This window comes from Carcharodon carcharias, chromosome 23 (assembly GCF_017639515.1).
Source record: "Carcharodon carcharias isolate sCarCar2 chromosome 23, sCarCar2.pri, whole genome shotgun sequence".
Classification (NCBI taxonomy): domain Eukaryota; kingdom Metazoa; phylum Chordata; class Chondrichthyes; order Lamniformes; family Lamnidae; genus Carcharodon; species Carcharodon carcharias.
The window spans coordinates 41542324-41568487 of record NC_054489.1 but is presented as its reverse complement, the minus strand read 5'-3'; the positions used below and the strand labels follow the sequence as shown (position 1 = coordinate 41568487).

At 42.7% G+C, this 26164-nt stretch overlaps 1 protein-coding gene across 2 annotated transcripts in view; it reads right to left on the bottom strand.

Moving 5' to 3' along the window:
* gosr2 (golgi SNAP receptor complex member 2) overlaps positions 1-24432 on the bottom strand; it is a 76701-nt gene extending 52269 nt beyond the window's left edge. Inside the window, exon 1 of one of the 2 annotated variants that reach the window (XM_041173741.1) lies at positions 24065-24432. In XM_041173741.1, the coding sequence (XP_041029675.1) occupies positions 24065-24093 (29 nt within the window). In that variant the 5' untranslated portion in view covers positions 24094-24432. The remainder of the gene's footprint in view (positions 1-24064) is intronic. The other variant, XM_041173740.1, reaches the window with a different exon arrangement.
* Between the last annotated feature and the right edge of the window lie 1732 nt (positions 24433-26164).

Genomic DNA, 26164 nt, shown 5'->3' with positions numbered 1-26164 from the left:
AATACATTAATCCGATGTTTTAGTCTTTTCCCATTTGAGTGAAAAAACCACTGTAATAAACAATTTGCTCTGGATCAAGCGGAAAGGAAAAATCAAATGCTTAAAACAACAGGAGCTGAAGTATGTGATATTCATGTGCTTCACAGCTTGTGAAAGGAGAATTTTTAAAAAATGCAACTCAGTGACAGAATAACAATGTTAGTCAGGGTTTCAGTAAAGAGTAATAAAAATGTTCAAACTGTGTTTACTTGAACTGTGAAAGACATCCAGCAGTACAATTATAAGTTCTGTTCTTCTAAACTTGGATCATTTCTCCAAAGTGCTCTTTGAGCTGTATAACACTAGGGTGAATTACTGGGCGTTACAGGCTTGTCACTGGTGGTGGCAGTGCTGGGAGCAATTTGAGGTGAAACAAGAATATCACATATCCTGTACTATAAAGACTATTTTCCCCCATAGCTTACTGCTACCAACACCCAAAATATATCAATATTGCAACATCAATACATTTGAAATACAACTGCAATTAAATACAAAGTACAAATTACTGTTTATCACCTAAGTCAGAAGAACAAAGGTTCAAGTCCAACTCCAGAAGTAGACAATCTAGATTGACTCTCCAGTGCAGTGCTAAGGGAGTTCAGCACTGTCAGAGATGTTGTCTTTTGAATGAGACTTTAAACAGAGGCATCTCTCTGCTCTTTCAAATGGATGGAGATGAAGAAGATCTCAAGACACTATTTCGAAGAAGAGCCGGGGTTGGGGGGGCGGGGGGGAGAGAGTTCTCCCAAGTTTTCTTGTCAATGTTTATTCTTCAAATCAACATCAGTAAAACAAATGCTCTAGTCATTGTCATTGCTGTGTTCAAATTGGTTGCCTTGTTTCCTACATTATTAAATTTGAAAAAGTACCGCACTGACTCTAAAACTGCTTTGAGATGTCCTGGGGTTGTGAAAGGTGTTGTATAAATTAAAAAAAAAGACTTGTGTTTATATAATAGGAACATTGAGACCAAAAAAAAACTGCAGCCCATCTGGCCAGTCCTCAATCACCCACAACCCAAAATATTTATCCAATTATCATGCAAACTTTTTCACACTACCTACCTTCATCATCTCCCTGCACAGTCCATTCCACATGTTTATTAACCTCCACATAGTTAAATCTCAGCTGTCTCTGCATCTTCTCTTGCTTAAATTTAAGACATACCTTCCTTAAGCTAGAGATCATGTCTCCTTGTTCTAGAGATTGTAAATCTCAAAAACATAAGACTTAATTGATCCATTCCCTCAAAAACCTTGAATGTCTGAATAACATTTCTCTGAAACCTTCTCTGCTCTAGAGTAAACAATCACAAGACCTACCCCTGTACAAAAGGTGCCTCAAGTTAAGTATCAGTTTGATTCTCCTTTGCTGTACTGCCTCCTTGATAAACAGTGACCAAAACCGCACACATTATTTTAGATGTGGCCATACTTTTGTTTTACACTGACATAGTAATAGCTCCTGGGATTGCTCCGGCAATGTGTGGCAAGATTTGGTCAGATTTCCTTACTATTTAAGGATTGGTTAGTTAGGTGCTTAAAGGAAAAGGTGAAAGGGTTTTAATAACTTGACCGGCATGTGGAATGAGCACTAATGATCGTTGGGTTAAATGACATGTTTCCATGGTATAATTTTTATGTATAACATCCCACATTGGATTACTGCTAATGTATGAGCCTAAGTTATGTGAAGATTTGGACTTGGGTATGACCAACAACATTTTAATCCAGAGGCAAGATGGCTCCAACTGAGTCATGCTAATAACTTTTCTCTTTTGAATGAGATAATGCCTCCACTAATATATTGAGATCAGGTCTCCTTGTTCAAAAGATTGCCAATCTCAAGCATATTGAGTTTGAATAGTATTCATGTGCTCTTGCTGCCAACAGCAATTTCTACTCTTTTGTTTATAACTGTGAATTATAGCACCACTAAGTACTACCTTGAAGGTACGCAATCACTAGGTTTGGAGGTTATCAGAACTTAAACAACAGCTGGCAGTTTAATGAACATACAAACCATAACAGATCAGAACACATGGAGGGTGCATTTACACTACAACACTGCTGTCAGTGATTTGCAAAGTGTAAATCCAGATGTGATTGGGAAGTGGTGTGAAATTCCCCCCAGCAGGTAGTCTTATTGTTTCAGGTTGACACCAAATGAAGTGTAAACCCAGTGGAGTGGCAACACAGATATAAAAGGTGCCCGAGTGAATGGGGTTGGAGGTGGCTCTGGGTCACTTGGATCTGTTACACACATTTTTAATCCACATTAATTTCACTTAAATGCTCAGACACCATCACCTGCACTATCCAAAAATGTACTTATCAGGTCCAGCCTGAATGTTTGTCCAGGTCTTGCTGCACATTATCAAGGTTGGCTCCACTATCGGAGCAGCCGCGAATGGTGCTGAACATTGTACAATCATCAGTAAACATCCAACTTCTGACCTTATGATGGAGGGAAGATCACTGATGAAACAGCTGAAGATGGTTGGGCTGACGAATGCAAGTTGTTGCTGCTCCGGTGCTATGGAATTTTCTTAACAGCATGAACAGTGCAGGTTTCACAGCGCCACAAATTTACATAATCTTTCTTATTGAAGCATATCTGTAATCTAAAGATGGTCTAAAATTCACACTGCATTGGACCAGCTTATGCAGGAGCATAAACTTAATAGCAGACCTGGGCCTTCTTTAAAAATTTTAACAGCTGTTATTTCAGTAAGTAAACCTACCTGAAAACTCCCCAGTATAGTGACCTTTAAACTCCTTAAACCACTAGAAGGTGAAACATCAGGTTCATATCTTTCACAAGAGAGAATAGATTTATGTCATCTCCATTGAGTTATAGGGCAGATCACTTAGGGTCATGTGCCCTCCCTTCCACCACACCTGTACTGAATTTGCATAGCAGTAATTACATTCAGAGTAAGTGGTCACAGTGTTCCAGTGACAGAAGTCAGCTGCTGCAACTCTCCTGGTTGCTTCTCCTCGTTAAATTTCTAACATCTGTCCTAAGGGCAGATGTGATTTCTAGCACTCCTTCTATCCTTAATAGCCAACGCAATAGATTGTTTCATTTGCTGGCTCAATTTACAATTTGGAAGGAATGAAAAAAATTAAAAAGCTAAATTAAATCTCTGTAAACAGAGATGCTGCAGCCCCAGGCTGACAATAAAAAATGCCTGCCTTCAATAACTAAACTACAAGGGGACATGAAGCCTCGGGACAAGCTTGGAGTTTGATCTGATCTATATCAGCACAGAGGACCATGTATAGGGCAACAGATGTGACAATGAGTTTAGCTTAATGCAATTCAGTCAAATAGCTCTTCTGGTATAAATAATGAGAACAAAACTTGTGGGTCTTGAATGCCAAAACTGTAAGATTGAATTGCTTGCTTTGCTGCCAAGTTTATTTTCCCCCTGTAGTTTTTTTAAAAATATTTGTTACTTTTATACAGCTGAGAATGAGAGAGGCAGAATAGGAGCACTGGGAAAGTGATTTGTGATATACTGACACTACAGCTTGCGCCCATTATGGGATATGGAGAAACTGGGGAAATGATGTGACAGCAGCAGCATTTCACATGACCATGGCAGGTCTTTTAACTCTCTAGCAATGAAGCATACCTTAGAGTGAGCAGTGAGCCCCTCTAATTCTGGCCTCTAGCACATCCCCAATTTTAATTGCTCCATTATTGGTGTCTTCCCTTCAACTTACAGCCTCTTTCCTCCTTTAAGGTGCTCCTTAAAACCTACCCCTCTGGCAAAGCTTCTGGCCATCTGCCCTATTATGTCCTTATGCAGCTCAGTATCAAATTTTGCTTTATAGCATAGTTGGGAAGTGACAGTGGATGTTTCATTATGTTAAAAGTGCTGTATAAATACAAGTAGCTGCTGTTGTTACCAATTCACCTCAATTATCACATTTCTACAATTGCTAAATTCCAGTTTCTAAAAGCATGTGCAATTTTGTCAAGAGAAGCGTATGCAAAGTGACATTGTTTGTAAGGAGGTAAGACGGAGATTAAAGCTGTGCCTCAGACTTCCAAACAGGTCAGGGAGTACAAAAGTCTTTATTGTCCAGCTTTATACATCGGACATTGATTTCAAATTTACCCTAGTTCCTTCTGCTCTGGAAGCACTGATTTTGTTGGCAATCAGTTCCCCAAACAACCAGTGAACATTCTCCGTACAAGCCTAGATAATGAGTGTTTTTCCACCTGCAATATGCATTACTGCTTGCAACTAAATCAATCCACCTTCCTTGCTATTCCGTGCAGGCAATCCCTCTGCTCTGGTCTTACCCATAGCTGTCACTGGAAATGCAGGTCAAACAGAAATCCAGGTCCAGTGATCCCCAGGAGGGGCAAATCAGCTTTCTATTTTATCTTGATTGTTTTGTTGAACAACATGCTCAGATTTAGGTTGTTCAGTTTATATGGAATCTTGACACTAAACAATGAAGAGCAGATTCCAGGATGGTGGCTATAGCAGCGTTAAATAGTTGTAGTAAATAATTTGTGTTTAAAATAATGAGAGATTTTGACAGGGTAAGTGGGAAGAAGCTGCTACCGCTGACAGGCACATTGGTAACCAGAAGAGACAGACTTAAGATAATTGGCAAAATGAGAGAAAAAAAAACACAGCGAGTTTTTCCGATTTGGAATGCACTGCCTAAAAGGGTGGTGGAAACAGATTCAGTAGTGACATTTGAAAAAGAATGGTACATACTTAAAGGAGAAAAAAATTGCAGGGCGATGGAGAAAGGGAAATAGGAGTGGAAATAATTGAATAGATCTTTCAGAGAGCTGGCACTGGCACATGGGCTAAATGGCCTCCTTCAGTGCTTTTGATTCTATAACTAGCTTTGAGGGATCTACACTTGTTTTACTAATTTAAAATGCAGTGTGCTGCTCTTTAAAAACTTGAGAAATTTTGAAATTGCAAAGCAAGATTTGTCTTGCATGCCAAGAGTGGTAAGATCAGAGAGTCAAAATGCTGATAAAGTGCTCAGACTGCTACAAGCCTCACATTGAGTATTTAAGTCGCTTTTAAAATTCAAACTAATCAGAGGATCTTTCCTCGGAACGTCCCACCTTTAATGCAGTCTTTGGTTGACTTTGACACAGTTAATACATTTGGCAGTCTTGCATTTTCTCCACATCTCCTGTGCTCAACACCACCACCCCACAACCAACAGGTCAGATCAAAGCACTGCTGTCCTGCCGTATCCAGTCGTGAATGGTAGTGGACAATTAATCAAATAACAGGAGTAGGATGCTCCACAGATATCCCCATCCTCAATGATGGGGGAGCCCAGCTCATCAGTACAAAAGACAATGCAACCACCTTAAACCAGAAGTGCCTAGTGGATAATCCATCTCTGCCTCCTCCTGAAGTTCCCAGCCTCACAGATGCCAATCTTCAGCCAATTCAATTTACTACATGTGATATTAAGAAAGGGCTGAAGGCACCAGATACTGTCAAGGTTGTGGGTTCTGACAACATCCTGGCAATAGCACTGAAGACTTGAGTTCCAGAATATGCTGTGCCCCAGCCAAGCTGCTCCAGCACAGCTACAACAGTGGCATCTACACAAAGTTGCCCGTGTATGTCCTGTCCACAAAAAGCAAGACAAATCCAATCTGGCCAATTACTGCCACATCAGCCACCTCTTGATCAACAATGCAATGATGGAAGATGTTGTCTACAGTGCTATCAAGCGACACTTACTCAGCAATACCCTGCTCACTGACACTCGGTTTGGGTTCTGCCAGCTTTGGTCCAAACATGGACAAAAAAGAGCTGAACTCCAGAGGCAAGGTTAGATTGACCAACCTTGACATCAAAGCAGTGTTTGACCAAGTGTGGCATCAAGGAGCCTTGGAAAATTGAAGCTAGTGCGAATCGGGGGAAAACTCTCCACTGGTTGGAGTCATACCTAGCACAAAGGACGGTGGAGGTGGCTTTTGGAGGCCAATCATCTCAGTCCAAGGACATTGCTGAGAAGTTCCTCGGGGTAGTGTCCTAGGCCCAACCACCTTCAGCTGCTTCATCAATGACCTTGCCTTCATCATAAGATCAGAAGTGAGGATGTTCACTGATGATTGCACAATGTTCAGCACCATTTGTGACTCCTCGGATACTGAAGTAGTCCATGTCCATATGCAGCAAGATCGGAACAATACTCAAGTTTGGGCTGATAAGTGGCAAGTAACTTTCATGCCACACACGTACCAGGAAATTGCCATCTCTAACAAGAGAGAATCTGACCATTTCTCCTTGACATTCACCTCAAAAACAATGATTCCTTGATTTCCTCAAGACATGTTCCAGCAGTATGGCGTCTGACATATCCCCAAGGCAGCATAATCTTCAGCGGAGGTCATGGCAGTGTGAGGAGGAGGAGACAGTACAGAAATAGATAGTCTTGGAGAAGATTAGAGAGTGATGTGCCATATTTCGTTTCTTAATACAACAAATTTACCAACTTACAAATCTGGCAGTGGCTCACCGCTCAGCACAAAGATCAAGTAAAAGTGGAATTAAGGAACAAGCTTCACAATTCCCCACCAAACCAGAAAGATGCAGATTTAGCATGAGTCATGGGAAGAGTGGAGTTGAATACAAGAGGCAGTGAAAAAAATAAATGCCAGGCACGTGTGTAAGTACAGAAAGGTTCAAACAAATGAAGATTGCTCAACCCTATCTTGCTAAGACTATCCACACCTCAGAGAGAAGCAGCACTCAAGTGTCATTTCTTTTCTGCAACCATTGACAGTAGTATTGTGTGCCAATGGGGAACACTGTAATATTAGAGAAATTCCCTAAACTTTAAAGGGAAGCTACTCTAACTAGAATCAAAGCCTAAACATTTAACTTAAATCTCTGAATCACAATCAATTAGAGAAATAGTATTGCGGGAGACAGAATGGAAGGTTACTATATCCTTAAGAACAAGTACACCAGTGAGGTACTGAGCCCTACAGACTAGTGGACTTGATTGCTGGTTTGTGCAGAGTCAGCAGTTTGTTTGCTGCAACTAGTTTCAGTCCCACTTGGGAAGGGAAGAGAAAAATATAAATCAGGCAGTGTCTCACAACTGCGATCGCTATCCAGGGGCTGTTGCTGTAGAGTGCAAGTGTGCATAGAATGATGGGTGAAAACAGGACTGGGCTCAGCTGTGACCTCACCCAGGGTCAAACAGCCTGTCAACACTCACTACCTCAGCTCACATACAACGACTGCCTTTGGAGGAATGACTGTGCTGGTGGAACCAGCCCAGCCAGAGTTACTACCTTCAGCAGACAAGGGGAGATCTTTCTTTTTGAAAAAAGGAGAGCAAAATACCAGATTCACAACACATGTACTGCCTGAGTTTAGTTAGTGGAGGCAGGATGAGAAATTATAATTTACAGTAGAAAAAAATTAAGAAAGCCAGCCACGCAGGCTAGTGTCCATCTTCTCAATAGAAACGGGAAAAACTGCACAAAAATTAACCTTGAAAAAGAGTTATCAACATCATCCAACTTCAAGGGGAGAATGGGGCTGAACTTTTAGCTGTCCTGTTTTAATATGCCTAGATTGTTTCCAAGCTAGTGGGAGGCTCGCAACTATAAACTGCATATGGAAGTCCCTAAAACTTTCAACTAATTCTCATCAGGTCAGCTGAGATGAGACTGCCCAGGGAGGTACAAGAACAATCCTGTGCACCTCTTCAGCTGCAATGCTCACTAGATCTAACTGCACTTTTCATGTGTTGAATGAGACAGTCCAATTCTCCTTTTGTCCCAAATCTGGGAAATGCCACAATTGGGTGAGATTTGTCTTCCATTTCAAGAACTTCAATCAATTCATTCCTCATAGGAATTATGAGAGACCACAATTTCTTTTTTCCCTTTTTGAAGAAAAGGAAATGTTACAAAGGACACCCTGACTCTGGAAAATCAGTGACTTAAGGAACAAAGCCATGCATTTTAAAGGTGACATTCTGGCTGAATTCACAAATAAATGGTCAGCAAGATATACCAGTTCACATTGAAGTCATCTAATCATGGGAAATATTATTGCCCTCAAGTGTAACAGAAGCAAGTAACCAATATGGTCCTGAGTGACAAATTTAAATTACAAAGCATCTTTAACATGGAAAATGCTCCAAATGCTTCCTCTAGAGAGGAAAATATAATAGGTAAGAGAATGAGCTCTTTGAACAATAGGAGAGATTAGGAGCAGTAAACAAAACCTTGAACAAGACAATGGGTTTTGAGAAGCTTCTTAATGTTAGAGAGGAAACAAAGCTGAATTTTGTTAATTATTTCAGGGATCTGACAGTGGCTGGACATGTGTGTTAGCAACACGCATGGCTGGTGGGACTTCTCACATGATTTTACCAGCGGCAGCTCATCAGCAAGCTGGCACGAGGTTTGCCGTACTGTGCAGGACAGCCAACCACCCCCTAGAGTTAAAAGCAAAATACTGCGGATGCTGGAAATCTGAAATAAAAACACAAAATGCTGGAAAAAGTCAGCAGGTCTGACAACATCTGCGGAGAAAGAAACAGAGCTAATGTTTCGAGTCTGTATGACCTGAAGAAGGGTCATACAGATTTGAAACATTAACTATATTTCTCTGTGCCAACCAACAACCTCCCACCACCAGGGAGGTAATCAACCCATCGGCATTTTGCCAAAGGCATGGTAAACTGACCATTAATGGCCATTTCCATATTTAAATTTGGTTCAAGCTGCCTTATGATAGGCAGGCTGCCGAAAGCCGGTCCCACTGCTGGTAACATTCCCCAATGGTGGAATCATGCTGGAAGCCGACTTGACCCTCCTCCCCGTAATTTTACTGCCCCCATTCACACCATTACCCTCCTCCCCTACTCCAGCCCCTCACCGCCCGTGATTGCTCTCCCGGGGGCTAGTAAAATTCTTCCTGTGGAATAGTTAAAGAGAGATCCAAAAATTTGAGTCAAGGTGTTGAGGAACCAATAACAGAGTAAAGAAAGCAAATAATACGCAAAAGGTCAGAGTCAGTGGATAGAAAGATGTGGCAGAAGATACAAGACTTGAGGGTTCGCAGAGATAGAGTGGGATGAGGCCATGGAGGCATTAAGACAAGGATTTTAAGTTGCAAGCATTCAGAGATTTAACGTAGGTCAATGAGGGCGAGAGGTGTGCGGAACTTAGCACAGGACCAGATATGGGTGGCTAAGCTTGAGCTCTTCATGAATTAATTTCAAAAGATTTTTTGAAAGCTGCTGCTGGAAATTTGTTCATTTGTGAAGAATTCAAATGCTAAGCATTACACGGTAAACATTACAGAGCAAGTAGAAATAAGCAAAGCCAGATTCATTTTTGCCAAAGGACATCAGTCCTCTCTAACAAGATTCCAAGCAAGGTTCTCAGTTCCAATATCCAACTTATTATTTGTGCAATTTCATTCATCATGGTTTCAACCTAACCCAATACCCTGAAGGAGATTGCCAGTTATAAGTAGAAACAAGATGCAACAAGGCTAGGACAATATCCAGGCCTGACTGATAAGACGACAAGTAAAATTTGCACCATACAAGTGTCAGCAATGACCATCTCCAAGAGAGAGCCTAACCACCATGTTCAATGGAATTACCATCATCAAACCCCACATCATCAACATATTGGAGGGTTACCACTGTCCAGAAACTCAATTGAACCAGCAACATAAATGCTGTGGCTACTAAGGTAGATCAGAGACTAGGTATTCTCTGGCAAGTGGCTCACCTCCTGACTCCTGAAAGCCTCTTCTCCATCTACAATGCATGCCAGGAGCAGGATGGGGTACTGTCCAATTGCCTGGGGAGTGCAGCTGCAATAATATTGAAGAAGCTCGGCACCATCCAGGACAAAGCAGTCCTCATGATCAGCACTCCAGCCACTAGCCTAAACGCAAATAACCTTCTTTCTCAGCTGCAGTGTGCACTATCTGCATTGCAGCAACTCACTGAGGCTTCTTCGGTAGCACCTCCTAAACCACTGAGCACAAACACTGAAGACAACGGCACAGGCACATGGAAACATCATCCTGACTAACCAGATTTGTACATATACCTCCAATCCTTCGTCAAAATCTAACAGCACTGAGGGCACATTGACCACATAGAATGCAGAATTCCAGGAGATAACCCATAACCACCACCAAGAGCAACTAGGGATTAACAATAAATGCCAGCCTAGCCAGTGATTTGACAAGTGCCACTGATTTGTCGAGATGAAGTAAGCCAAAAAGATTCCCTTGGAATGTGCCCTTGTAATCAATCTGTTAAGACAAGATAATATTTTTCTAGTCTCCCAAATACTGGCTTTATCTGAACTTTCATCATTGCTAAGACAATTTTTAAAATAGCAACATCAAGTCAAAATGGAAGTGAACTACTATTGTGCAGGCCATTTTAAGTAGACTAGCAGCAGTGGTGCAACATTAGAGACGGGAAGTGTGCAAGCATGACAGATGCGGAAGTGTGAAATATAAATAGGCATGAAGCGGAAGATCTGAGGCACAAGGAAGTTATAATGTTATATAACAAGCAGTCATTTTTAGAATTCGTGCAGAATAGATACATTCCAATGAGAAAAAAAACTTCCAAAGGGAGAACCCAACATCCATGGTTAACTAAAAAGGTTAAAGACAGTATCAAAATTAAAGTAAAAACATAATTGCGCCAAGATGTGTAACAGGTCAGAAGATTGGACAGAATGCAAAGAAAAGCAAAGAATGGCAAAAAGAGGAATAAGGAGGGAAAATTAGAGTACGAAAGAAAGCTAGCTGGAAATATAAAGACAATAGTAAGAGTTTTTATAGATATTTAAATAAGAAAAGAGTTAACAAAATGAGCGTTGGACCTACAGGAAGTGAGTCTGGGAAATAAATAACGGAAAGTAAGAAGATGGCAGATAAATTGAACAGATATTTTGCATCAGTTTTCACCATAAAGGATACGAGTAACATCCCAGAAATAGCTTTAAATCAGGAAAGGAAGGGAGGGAGGAACTCAGGAAAATTACAATCACCAGAGAAGTGGTATTGAGTAAATTGTTGGAGCTGCGGGCTGACAAATCCTTGGGTCCTGATGGACTTCATCCCAGGATCTTGAAAGAAGTGGTCAGTGAAATAGCTGATGTGTTGGTTTTAACTTTCCACAGTTCCCTAGATTTAGGGAAGGCTCCATTAGATTTAATAGCAAATGTAACTCCATTATTCAAAGAGGGAGGAAGACAGAAAGCATAATAACAGGCCAGTTAATTTAACATCTGTCATAGGTAAAATGTTGGGAGTGATGATTAAAGATATTATAGCAGGGCACTTAGAGAAGTTTAAGGCAATCAGGCAGAGACAACATGGTTTTGTGAGAGGGAAATCATGTTTAACCAATTTATTGAAGTTCTTCAAAGGAGTCACATGTGCTGTGCATGTACTGTACTTAGGTTTCCAGAAGGCATTTGATAAAGTGCCACAAAGGCTATTGCAGAAAATAAAAGCTAATGGTGTAGAGGTAATATATTGATAGGGATAGAAGATTGGCCAGCTAATAGGAAACCAGAGGGTAGCCATAATTAGGTCTTTTGCTGGTTGGTGGATTTTATTTTTATTCATTTACAGGATGTGAGCATCGCTGGCTTGGATGGATTTATTACCTATCCCTAATTGTCCTTGAGAAGGTGGTGGTGAGTTGCTTTCTTGAACTGCTGCAGTCCCTGTGGTGTAGGTACACCTTCAGTGCCGTTAGGGGGGAGTCCCAGGATTTTGACCCAGAGACAGTGAAGGAATGGCGATATATTTTCAAGCCAGGATGGTGAGTGGCTTGGAGGGAAATTTCCAGGTGGCGGTGTTCCCACATATCTGCTGCCCTTGTCCTTCTAGATGGTGGTGGTCGTGGGTTTGGAAGGTGCTGTCTAAGGAGCCTTGGTGAGTTCCTGCAGTGCATCTTGTAGATGGTTAACACTGCTGCAACTGTTCGTCGGTGGTGGAAGGAGTGAATGTTTGTGGAAGGGTGCCAACCAAGTGGGCTGCTTTGTCCTGGATGGTGTCAAGCTCCTTGAGTGTCGTTGGAGCTGCACTCATCCAGGCAAGCAGAGAATATTCCATCACCCTCCTGACTTGTGCCTTGTAGATAGTGGATAGACTTTGGGGAGTCAGGAGGTGAGTTACTCGCCACAGGATTCCAAGTCTCTGACCTGTTCTTGTAGCCGCAGTATTTATATGACTCATCCAGTTCAGTTTCTGTTCAATGGTAACCCCCAGGACGTTGATGTAACGAGTAGTGTGCCACAGGGATCAGTGCAAGGGCCTCAAATTTTTACAATTTATATAAATTACTTGGATGAAGGGCTAGATCGTTTGGTTGCTAAATTTGCTGATGACACAAAAATAGGTAGGAAAGTAAATTGTGAAGAGGACATAAGGAGGCTACAAAGTGGCAAAGACAGGCTAAGTAGTGGGCAAAGGCCTGTTAAATGGAGTATAATGTGGGCAAATGTGAAATTGTTTATTTTGGCAGGAAGAATAAAAAAGCATATTATCTAAATGGTTAGATATTGCAGAGCTCTGAGATCAGAGGGATCTGGGTGCCCTAGTGCATGAATCACAAAAGGCTAATATGCAGGTATAGCAAGTAATCAAGAAAGCAGATGTTTCCTCTTGTGGGAGAATCCAGAACTAGGGGTCATGGTTTAAAAATCTGGGGTCGCTCATTTAAGGATTCTGAGTCTTTGGAACCTTCTTCCTCCAAAGGCAGTGGAAGTAGGGTCTTTGAATATTTTTAAGGCAGAGCTAGACAGATTCTTGATTAACAAGGGAGTGAAAGGTTATTGGGAGTAGGTGGGAGGTTATAGTCAGATCAGCCGTGATCTTATTGATTGGTGGAGCAAGCTTGAAGGGTTGAGTGACCTACTCCTGCTCCTTGTTCATATGTTCGTATGCTCTATCCATACACAGTATTTTCATGTTAGAAAATAAAGCATAATTGCCAGAGTTTGCCTCATTGCTTGGTGGATCAATGTTGTAATTCCCACTTTACAGTAAAAGCATTTCTCACGAAGGAATCCAATTGGCAGATCGTCTGAATCCCAATTATTTGTAGCTCAACTCATTTGCCAAGCACACAATACAAAACTGACCCATTAACTCCAGCTGAAGGAAGGCAACATCAGATAGGTGTAAAGCAAACTGCTCCTTTAAATAGTTTTGGTTCATTTAAAGCAGATTAATAGATGCAGAAATGTTGCTATGATCTCATGTGATGCAATGATTCCACTAGTGGTCCATTATAGAAATAATCCATTCAGTTTAGCCCACTGATGTTGAAACAATGCATGTCATCCACTTTCAGAACAACTGGTGACTGCTGAATTACAGGTGTACAATGCCCCAAATTGATTCAAGATCAGTAGGCTGTCTGTGTATGATCCAAAACCAACAATGGATCCAATACAGCTGCAACTCATTCATCAGCTACTTTCAGGGTTTCGGGACAAGTGTATGCATGATGCAGACACACTATACAAACCAAAACGCGAGAGATATTGGTACAAGGTGCAAAAGAAGGTAACACAGATGGACAAAAAGGCTATCCTTCATAGCTCCACAAACAAATAAACTAATACACGACTGGATTTCTTATGGCTGCGCTTCCAAAGAACACAATCACAATGCATAATTTTCATAAAGCTGAGAAATATAGCTTATGGATGGGGAGCAAGAAGGGGGAGTGGTCAGAGCATTCATACAAATATTAATGTAGGCTGTGTGATGTGTGTTAGACAAATTATATTTATTTCATACTTTTGACATAAAATGTCCCTAGGCGGGTGCAATTGACAGGTGAACAGATGCTGAGTCACAGGTTGTCCCAGAAGTAATTCAACCAGCTCAGTTTTGAGTTTGTATTTGAAGATAAAGAGAGTAACCAAGAGGCAGCTGATAGCTCTCATACTGATGGTAGGGTGAAGGAGAGGGAAGTAGCAGAGACAGACTATCAAAGGGATTAGAGTTACCAACCCTCCTGGAATGACCAGCAGTCTACTGGAATCAGCATCAATCTCCCGGTGGCCAAATGAAGTATTCCAGGAGATTTTCGATCTATATTTAAACAAATCAGTCCCATAATTTATCATCAGCACCACCAAGAGGAGGAAGAAACATCAACTCCCACCATGAGGCATTGCCATGCAATGACATCACATCCAGCACAGTACCGTCCAATCAAGGTCAAACCTTAACTGAAGAGAAAAGCCAGGAGGGTTAAGATTATCTGGGAATTTAACAGGCTACGATGGGATTGGTGGGTTTGAATTGCATTGAGGGATCAGGCACAAGTAGTGAGCGTTAATCTGAGTGCAATGGGGGCGAGCAAAGTCCATATCACTTCATTCATTAAAAACAGAGAAAATCAAACTATTTTCTCCTCAGTTTTAACAGCTTTTAATATCCCTGTTTGAAATCATGACATCGGGTCTTGCATCAACCCCTGAAGGGTGAGTAAAGTTTTTTTTCTCTGAACTTTAACCATTATTCACCCTTGCTGTAAATTCATCCCATTTGCCCAATTAAAGTTGGTTTGTTTTTCTCTCCCCCCTCCCTTAGAACCCTCCTGACATCACTCCCACCATCTCCCTGAATATGTCCAGCCAGAGGTGGCAACCTTAGAAAGGATATAGGCTTAGAGGAAATTGCAGAGATGGGGCAAAGTGAAGCTGTGGAAGAGGTTGAGAAAAAGAGATTTAATATGAAATGCATTGGAACAATGAAAGCCAATGTAAGTTCTTGAAGATGGAGAGGTAATTGGCAAATGAGAATAATTTAGGATGGGAGAGAGGTTGCTGCAATTGATTTTATGAAAAATAGGGAGTGCTTTTGGCCTTTATTGCAAGGGGACTTGAGTACAAGAATGCAGGAGTTGTGCTACAGTTGTACAGGATTTTGGTTAGACCACGCCTGAAATACTGTGCACAGTTTTGGTCTCCACATTTAAGAAGGATACTTGCACTGGAAGTGGTACACAAATGTTTGCTAAATTGGTCCCTGGGATGAGGTGTTGTCCTATGATGAGACACAGATATATGGGCTTATATTCTCTGGAGTTTAGAAGAATGAGAGGTGATCTCATGGAAACCTACAAAATTCTGAATGGGCTTGAAAGGGTGGACACAAAGATAGTTTCCACTGGTTGGGGAATCTAAAACAGGGGGGCACAGTCTCAGGATAAGGGGCTGGTCATTTAGGACTGAAATTAGGAGAAATTATTTCACTCAAATGGTTATGATTCTTTGGAATTCTCTACCCCAGAGGGTTGTGGATATTCCATCGTTGAATACGAACATACGAACAAAGAGCAGGAGTAGGCCATTTGGTCCCTTGAGCCTGCTCCACCATTTAATACGATCAAGGCTGATCTGATAGTAACCTCAAATCTGCATCCTGCCTACCACTGATACCTATCACTCCTTTCTTACCAAGAATCTACCTACCTCTGCCTTAAAAACATTCAGACTCTGCTTCCACCACCTTTTCAGGAAGAGATTTCCAAAGACTGACAGCCCTCTGAGTGAAAAAATGTCACCTCTTCTCCATTTTAAATGGGTGACCCCTTATTTTTAAAGTTTTAGTGGTCACTGTTTAGAGGTCACTTCTCTCCCACAAGAGGAAACACTTCTCCACATCCACCCTGTCAAGACCCATCAGGATCCTATGTGTCAATCAAGTCACCTCTTACACTTCTAAACTCCAACAGATACAATCCTAGCCTGTCCAACCTTTCCACCACCCATTCCAGGTATTAGTCTGGTAAACCTTCTCTGAACTGCTTCCAACGCATTTACATCCTTCCTTAAATAAGGTGACCAATACTGTACACAGTACTCCAGATGTGGGCTCACTAACGCTCTGTATAACTGAAACATAACTTCCTACTTTTGCATTCAATTCCCCTCGCAATAAATGATAACATTATATTAGCTTTCCTAATTTCTTGCTGCATACTAGCCTTCTGTGATTCATGCACTAGGACACCCCATTCCCTATGCACCTCAGGGCTCTGCAATCTCTCACCATTTAGATAACACACTTCTCTTTTATTCTTCCTGCCAAAACGGACAATTTCACATTTTCCACAATGTACTCCATTTGCTAGATCTTTGCCACTCACCTAACCTATCTATATATTTTTGTAGCCTTATGTCCTCTTCACAACTTACTTTCCTACCTATCTTTGTGGCATCAGCAAATTTGGCTATCATTCCATCCATCCCTTCATCTAAGTCATTTATATAAATTGTAAACAGTTGAGGTCCCAGCACTGATCCCTGTGGCACACCACTCGTTACATCTTGCCAACCTGCAAAAAGACCCCTTTATGCCTACTCTCTGCTTCCTGTTAGTTGGCAAATCTTCTGTCCAAGCTAATATGTTACCCCTATACCATGAGCTTTTATTTTCCGCAATAACTTTTGATCTGACACTTTATCAAATGCCTTCTGGAAATCAAAGTACAGTACACCTACCAGTTCCCCTTTATCTGCAGCACATGTTACTTCCTCAAAAAACTCCAATAAGTTGGTTAAACATGACTTCCCTTTCATAAAACCATGTTGACTCTGCCTAATTATCTTGAACTTATCCAAATGCCCTGCTATAGCTTCTTTAATAATAGTTTCTAACATTTTCCCTACAAAAGATTTTAAGCTAACTGGCCGGTAGTTTCCCACTTTCTGTCTCCCTCCCTTTTTGAATAATGGAGTTACATTTGCTATCTTCCAATCTAATGGGACTTTCCCTGAATCTAGGGAGCTTCATAAAATTAAAACCAATACATCAACTATCTTGCTAGCCACTTCTCTTAAGACTCTACGATGGAGTCCATCATGACCTGAGCACTTGTCAACCCACAGCTCCAACAATTTACTCAGTACTACTACTCTGGTGATTGTAATGTTCCTGAGTTCCTCTCTCCCTTCCATTTCCTGATTTTTAGCTGCTTCTGGGATGTTATTTGTATCTTCTATAGTGAAGACTGATGCAAAATACCTGTTAATTCATCTGCCATTTACATGCTTTCCATTATCAATTCTCCAGATTCACTTTCTACAGGACCAACGCTCACTTTGTTAACTTGTTTCTTTTTAAAATATTTCTAGTCACTGTTTTTATATTTCTGCTTAGCTTTCTTTCATACTCAAAGTTTTCCCTCCTCAATAATCTTGTAGTCATCCTTTGCTGTTCCTTATATTCTGTCCAATCTTCTGGCCTTCCTCCTACCTTTGCACAATTAGATACTTTTTTAAAAAAAAAAGTTTAATACTACCTTTAACCTTTCTAGTTAACCACAGATGGTGTGTCTATTCCTCGGACTTTTTCTTACTCGTTGGAATGTATCTACTCTGTGTATTCTGAAATTTCCCCTTAAATGTTTGTCACTGCATTTCTATTTACCTATCCCTTAACCTAATTTGCCAATTCACTTTAGCTAGCTCTGCTTTCATGCTGTCATAATTGTCTTTATTTAAGTTTAAAAACAAAGTCTCAGACCCACTCCTCTCTCCCTCAAATTGAATGCAAAATTCAATCATTATGGTCGCTGCTACCTAGGGGCACCTTCACTATGAGATTATTAATTACCCCCATTTCGTTGCACAATACCAGGTCTAGTATAGCCTGCTCTTTGGTTGGCTCCAGAACATGCTATTCTAAAACTATCCTGGAAAATTTCTATGAACTCCTCATCTAGACTATCTTTGCCTATCTGACTTTTCCAGTCTACATGCAGATTAAAATCTCCATGATTATCACCATGCCTTTCTGACAAATTCCCATTAGTTATTCCTTTATGCTCCATCCTACCATGTGGTTACTATTAGGGGGCCTGTATATGACTCCCACAAGTTACTTCTTGCCTTTACCATTTCTCAAGCCTACCCAAACCGTTTCCACATCCTGGTTTCCTGAACTAAGGTCATCTCTCTCTATTGTGCTAATGCCATTATTAACTAACAGAGCCACCCCTCACTTCCTATCCTTCCTAAATGTCCTGTACTCTTAAATATTCAGGTCCGCCTGCAGCCATGTCTCTGTAATGGCTATCAAATCTTACTTTTTTATTCAACATGGGCTCTCAGTTCATCTGTTTTTTTAGAATGCTTCATGCATTCAGATACAGAGTCTTTAGTTGTATCCTTTTATTCTCTTTCTAACCTCTAGTCTCATCTGTTGATTTACTGTTAAGATTTGTGTTCTCTATCCCTTCCTGTCAGTCTGTTTTTCATTTCCCGTAATAATGCCTTTCTCTTTTGCCTCGTCTCTACTCTTTGATTTACCACGTTCCCAAATTTGTACCCTTGCCCCCACTACTTAATTTAAAACTCTCTCTACTTCCCTAGTTATGCAGCTCGCAAATGTAACTCCTTTATTCAAAAAGGGAGACTGAAAGCAGGAAACTATAGGCCAGTTAGCCTAACATCTGTCATAGGGAAAATGTTAGAAGTTATTATTAAAGATCTTATAGCAGGGCACTTAGAAAAATTCAAGGCAATCAGGCAGGGTCAACATGGTTTTTTAAAAGGGAAATCATGTTTAACCAATTTATTCGAGTTCTTTGAAGGAGCCGAATATGCTGTGGATAAAGAAGAACCGGTGGATGTACTGTACTTAGATTTCCAGAAGGCATTTGATAAAGTGCCACATCAAAGGTTATTGCAGAAAAAAGCTCATGGTGTAGGGGCTAGCATATTGACTTGTACGGAAGATTACTTCCCGTTAGCTAGCCAGAGAGTTGGCATAAATGGGTCTTTTTTTCTGGTTGGCGGGATGTAATGAGTGGAGTGCCACAGGGATCAGTGCAGGGGCCTCAATATTTTATGATTTATATAAATGACTTGGATGAAGGGACTGGAGGAATGGTTGCTAAATTTGCTGACAACACAAAGATAGATAGGAAAGTAAATTGTGGAGGCGACATATGGAGACTACAAAGTGACAGATAGGTTAAGTGAGTGGACAAAGATCAGGCAAATGGAGTATAATGTGTGGAAATGTGAAATCGTTCATTTTGGCAGGAAGAATATAAAATAAGCTTACTATCTAAATGATGAGAGATTGCAGAGCTCTGAAATTCAGAAGGATCTGGGTGTCTTAGTGCATGAATCACAAAAGGCTACTATGCAGAAACAGCAGGTAATTAGGAAAGCTAATAGAATGTTACCATTTATTGTGAGGGGAATCGATTACAAAAGTAGGGAGGTTATACTTCAGTTGTACAGGGCATTGGTGAGACCACATCTGGAGTACTGTGTACAGTTTTGGTCTCTTTATTTAAAGAAAGATGTAAATGCGTCAGAAGCAGTTAAGGGAAGGTTTAATCAATTAATACCAGGAACAGGTGGGTTAACTTATGAGGAAAGTCTGGACAGGTTAAGCTTGTATCCACTGAAATTTAGAAGACTAAGGGGCGACTTGATTGAAACCTTTAAGATCCTGGGGGGTCTTGATAGAGTGGATGTGGAGGAGAGGATGTTTCCTCTTGTGGGAGAATCTAGAACCAGGGGTCACTCATTTAAGATAGAGATGAGAAATTTTCTCTCTCACAGGGTTGAGTGTCTTTGGAACACTCATCCTCAAAAGGCAGTGGACGCAGAGTCTTCGAATATTTTTAAGTCAGAGCTAGATATAGGCTCTTGCTTAACAAGGGAGTGAAAGATTATCGGGGGTAGGCAGGAGTGTGGGGTTGAGGTTGCATTCAGATCAGCCATGATCTTATTGAATAGCGGAGCAGGCTCAAGGGGCCAAGTGGCCTACTCTTGCTCCTAATTCTAAGAACACCAGTCTTAGGACGGTTCGGGTGTAAACCTTCCCAATGGTACAGATCCCATTTTCTCCAATATTGGTGCCATGCCCCACGAACTGGAACCCACATCTCCCACGCCAGGCTTGAGCCATAGATTCATCTCCCTAATCTGATTTGCCCTATGCCAATTTGCACGTGGCTCAGGTAATAATCCAGAGATTATGACCTTTGAGGTTCTGCTTCTTAATTTGGTGCCAAGCTCCTCATACTGACTATGCAGAACCTACTTCTTTGCCCAGCCTGTGTCATTGGTGCCAACATGGACCACAATGACTGGGTCCTCCCCCTCCCACTGCAAGTTCCTCTCCATCCTAGAGCAGATGTCCCGAACCTTGGCACCAGGCAGGCAACACAGCCATCTGGGCTCACGCTCTTTGCTGCAGAGAACGATGTCAATAGCTCTGACTGTACTATCCCCTACCACCACATTCCTTGTAACTGCCCCCGCTTGAATGGCTTCCTGTACCACGGTGCCAAGGCCAGTAAGCTCATCCACCTGCAGCCCCTACTCTTATCCAAACAAGCTGAAAAAAACCTCAAACCTATTGGACAATGGCAAGGGCCGAGGCTCCTGCACTCCTTCCCTCTGGGTCCCCTTACCTGCCTCACTTGCAGTCACACCTTCCTGTCCCTGAGCACTGACCAATACATTTAAGGCTGCAATAGGCAGATTTTTGGTCTCTCAGGGAATCAAGAGATATGGAGAGTGGGTGAGAAATGGAGTTGAAGCCCAAGATAAGCCATGATCATACTGAATGGTGGAGCAGGCTCGACCGGCCATATGGTCTCCTCTTGCTCCTATTTATTATGTTCTTGGATAAGTCAACTCTTGAGGTGACAAAAGCACAAAAAAGAGTTTCAGTGGATAAGGAAATGTTGTGGAAGTAGATAAGCAACATTGTGATGGAGAGTACGCAGTGATGCTCAAATCTGGTTTGAACCAAGATCGGGCATGTCAAGGATTATGTGGTCACATACAGCAGACCAATGAGATGAAATTCTTCACAGTCTGACTAGGAATGTGAAAAGGAGCTTGGGCAGTTTCAATTTCAGTTTCAAAAGAATCAGCCAAATAGACAATACTACACTAAACTGATACCAAACTAGCAATCCTACTCCAAGAGGCCACAGGATGCCCGGTGTAGAAAATGTTAACTTGAGGAATGCTCTCTGAAGCTTGGGCAGACTAGAAGATCTTTAGTTCTGATACTGTGTGGAAGAGTCTGACTTTGATACCAGGCACCCAAAATGGAAAATATTCCATTCTGTATCATTATCATTCCTCATACAAATGGCCAGAAATTTTTACAATTATCAACATATACTCCATCAGGAATAAATAATTCTCACTGTCATTGCAAACTGCTCTTTCAATGTGAACACATGCATTAATGCAGAGTTTACAAACCCGAGGACTTTAATACAGTTTGAACAAAGTGTTCCTTTCATTTTCATTGCCAAAATTGCAGATTTTCACGAAGATTAAGCATTAACTTACAAAGCCTGTATTTCAAAACACGACCAGGTCTGTACATCTCCATGTACTATTTCTGGAACTTAATATTTTAATTACAATTCATTTAACAGTATCCAACTAAAAAATGTATTCCCTCGAACACACAGTGAAATGAAACTGCAATACACAACTATATGGAACAATAGCAATGTCTAGTAACATTGTGGCATTCATTCTCTCTGGAGGGATCTTGTGAATAAACCAATTCTGGTTATTTTGAGCTGATATTCCAGTCAAATTGCACAGCCACTGTGGAAATTGTTCAGTAATATGAAGCAATTGCTTACTTTCTAAATTTATCTGGTTTACAGTCCAGGCAGATTTAAAGATGTGCAACAACTAAAAGACCAGACACACATGGTTCATCAGTAACTGAAATGAGAATGGTAACAACATTTATAAAGCACCTTTAATTTAGGGGGAAAAATACCAAGACACTTCACAAGAGTGTAATCAGACAAAAAGAAAATGTCAAACATTTAATTGGACAGGAAACAAAATAGCCTGCTTCAAAGAGGTAAGTTTAAAGGAAAAGAGAGACATGGAGAGGTTAGGAGAGACAATTCCATAGCTAGACAGCTGAAGGCACAGCCACCAATAATGGAGCAAAGTAAAGGGATGTACAAGGGGCCAGTGCTGGAGGAACTCATGGGGCCGCAACTTCCGATGGAATGGCAATTAAGTTGGATTGCCACTCCGCTCAAAGGTTTTTACCTGAAAATTCAGCCGATCCTATCTCGCCCAACCTTCCGACTCAGGCCGGGCAAGTTTTGGGCAGCGCAGCGTGTCCCTGAGGCCTAGCGTCAAGGGTCGTAGAGTTGAAGGTAAGTACGCCATACCCCTTTTTTTTCAGCACCAGCTGCTGTAAACCAGGTAAGTTTCAAAGTTTTTGACAAACTAAGTATCAGGTAAGAGGGTGGGATTTTGGGGGAGCGAGGGGTCAGGTCAGGCCGGGCCTTGAGGGGTCAGGGGTTGAGTCGAGCCAGGCCAGGCCTCGGGGAGCTAATTGAGGTGGGGTGTTTGGTGGGAAAGTCCTGTTGGCAGGGAGACAGGAGTCCCGCGGTGAGGTCCACATGGGTCTCTTTTAACTCTTTTCTGAGTAACACATTGGAATCATCCGAAGTTTGAGATTTAAATCACAAATTTCAGATGGTTCCCAGTGCACGCAATTGTCCACTGGAAGTTTGCACTTCCCAGCAAATTGCCGTGCAATCCTTCCCTGGGAACTTCCAGGGACCGGGGTTCCCCAGTGCATCTTTGGAGTAACCACCCCCCCCCCCACCCCCGATACGATGTCCTGGAACTCAGAAGTTGCAGCCCATGGTTCTTGAAGGGCTGCATAATGTTGAGTGCCACAGAAGGATTTGAACAAGCTGATAAGAACTTGTAAAATTGAGATGTCGCTGGACCAGGAGCCAATGCAGCTCAGCAAACACAATTCCCTAGACAAAAACAGAATTACCTGGAAAAACTCAGCAGGTCTGGCAGCATCGGTGGAGAAGAAAAGAGTTGACGTTTCGAGTCCTTATGACCCTTCAACAGAACCAAATTCCTTAGATACCATTTGGCTGAACCAGAACTGTCTGCAACTTTGGCATCATATTTCACCTCCAATCTGAGCTTCCAACCTCTTATTGCCTCCATTGACAAGACCGCCTACTTCCACTTGGGATATCCCATTTCTTCTCCCAATCACCCCTTTCCCAGACTATATGCTGAAATCCTCACGCTTGCTGGACCTCCAAACCTGACTGTTCCAGTGGTCACCTGGCCGATTTCTTTTTGCCCATCCTTCATAAACCTGAGCTCTTCAAAAACCCCTGCAACCTCACCTGCAAAAAGTCCCATTCGTCCATCACCTCTGTGTTTGCTGAGCCACATTAGCTCCTGCTCCAGCAAAGTCTCAGTTGTAAAAGTCCTTGTCCATGTCTTCAAATCCTTCTGTGGCACTAACATCATGCAGCCCTTCCAGAACCAGGTGTTCCTCCAACTCTGGCCCCTTGTACATCTCCTCAATGCTTTGGTTCCATTATTGATGGCTGTACCTTCAGCTGTCTAGATACAGAATTGTCTCCCCAGACCTCTCCACCTCTCTTCCTTTAAACTTACCTCTTTACCTGTCCTACTTAGTTGGCTTTATTTTTCTTTTGTCAGGTTACACTTCTGTGAAGCGTCTTGGATTTTTTTTCTCTCTCAAATGAAAGGTGTTACAGAGTTGCAAGGTGTTATCATTCTCATTACAAACACTGATGAACCATACGTGTCTGGTATTTCTGTTGTGAACATCTTTCAATCAGCCTCCCGGCCCCGGCCCCAGGGTCACCACCAGCTCCCGGCCCCGGCCCCAGGGTCACCACCAGCTCCCGGCCCCGGCCCCGGCCCCAGGGTCACCACCAGCTCCCGGCCCCGGCCCCAGGGTCACCACCAGCTCCCGGCCCCGGCCCCAGGGCCACCACCAGCTCCCGGCCCCGGCCCCAGGGTCACCACCAGCTCCCGGCCCCGGCCCCAGGGCCACCACCAGCTCCCGGCCCCAGGGCCACCACCAGCTCCCGGCCCCAGGCCCAGGGTCAACACCAGCTCCCGGTCCCGGTCTCGGTCTCTCCTCAGCGGCCCCACTTACTTATTGGTCTGGTGGTAAAGCGACTCCATCCCGGGAGCGAGTCAGGCCGAGGGGCCGGGGGCCTGGCTCGGTCCGGGGTCTCTCCCGCTCAGGAACACGTCAGCAGCCGCTCCCTCAGGCCGCTGTCGCTGTCGCTGCCGCTGCCGCCGCGGTGCTGGTGGCTCTGGACGCGGCTCCCGCCCCCTCTCTCTCTCTCTCTCTCCGGCCCGATGGGGACGGGGCTGTACCGGCACCGGGAGGGACACCCTCACTGTCAGGACCCCGTGCTGCCTGCGTGGAAGCTGCTGGACTCGGAAACCGGATCAGAGGCAGGAGCGGATCCGGTTCAGACACGGGAGCCGGTCCGGAACAGAAACGCGAGCAATCCGGATCCGAGATGGGAGCAGGTCTAGAACATACACATGAGCAGATCCGAGTCAGAAACTGGAGTAGATCCAGATCGAATTGTCTCAGAAACAGTTGCAGATCCAGATCAGAGGCGGGAGCAGGTCTAGAACATAAACATGAGCCGATCCAGATCAGAAACAGGAGTAGATCCAGATCGAATTGTCTCAGAACAATTGCGGATCCAGATCAGAAATGGGAGCAGGTCAAGAACATAAACATGAGCCGATCCAGATGGGAAACTGGAGTAGATCCGGCTCGAATTGTCTTAGAAACAGTTGCAGATCCAGATCAGAGGTGGGAGCAGGTCTAGAACATAAACATGAGCGTATCTGGATCCGAAACAGGAGTAGATCCAGATTGAATTGTCTCAGAAACAGTTGCAGACGCAGGTCAGAAACAGGAGCAGCTCCAGATGAGAAACAGGGGCAGATTCACATAAAAAACAGGGGCAGATCCAGATCAGAAATGGGAACTGATCTAGATCCAGCTCAGATTTTTCAGAGACAGGGGAAGATCCAGATTAAAAATGGGAGCAGATCAGGAGCAGGCCTGGCTCAGTTTGCCTCAGAAACAGGAGCAAGTACTGATCAGAAACAGAAGCAGGTACTGATCAGCCTCAAATTTTTCAGAAACAGAAGATCCTGATCAAAAACAGGAGCAGATCCAGATTAGAAACAAATCAAATCCAAATTAGAAACAGATCAGATTCAGATTTGATAGAGGTGTTCAAAATCATGACGGAGCTGGTTAGAGTAGATAGGGAGAAACTTTTCCCACTTGTAAAATTATTGAAAATAAGAGGGCACAGATTTAAAGCGATTTGCAAATGTGATGTGAGAAAAAACCTTTTCACACAGCGAGTGGTTCAGGTCTGGAATGCACTGCCTGGAAGTGTGATGGAGGCAAGTTCAGTTGAGGCATTCAAGAAGGCATTAGATGATTATTTGAATAGAAACAATGAGCAAGGGTATGGCATAATGCTCATTTAGAGAGCTGATGCAGACATGATGGGCCAAATGGACTCCTTCTATGCCATAACAATTCTGTGATCCAGATCAGAAACAGGAGCAGATCCAGATTAGAAACAGGCCCGGTCCAGATTAGAAACCGGAACTGATCCAGATCATAAACAGGAGCAGAATCAGATCAAAGGTAGCTGATCCAGATTCAACTCAGAAGTAGGAGCAACCAAAGCAGAGACAGGAACTGATCCAGATCCAGCTGAGGGAGAGGAGCAGATCCAGATCAGGGACAAGAGCCAATCGAGATCCAGCTCAGGGATAGGATCCAATCCAGATCTAACTCCAGCTGCAGCTCAGATACAGGAGCAGATCTAGATCCAACTCAGAAACAGGTGTAGATCCAGTTCAGGGACAGGAGCCGATCTGGATCCAGCTCAGAAACAGGTGGAGATCCAGTTCAGGGGCAGGAGCAGATCCAGTTCTGGCTCCAGCTCAGAGACAGATCCAGTTCTGGCTCCAGCTCAGAGACAGATACAGATCCAGTTCCAGCTCAGGGGTTGCCCCATCTTCAGATCCAGCACCAGCCCAGGCTGCAGAGACTTTGTTACTAAAGCGATTGTAGCCATTGCAATGTGCATTCCTGTAATAATTAATTAAACAAAACTTTCAGCATAACTCTAAAACTACACACAACGAATAGCACCAAAGTAAAATATTGTGAATGCTGTAAATTAAAACAATACTGGACATA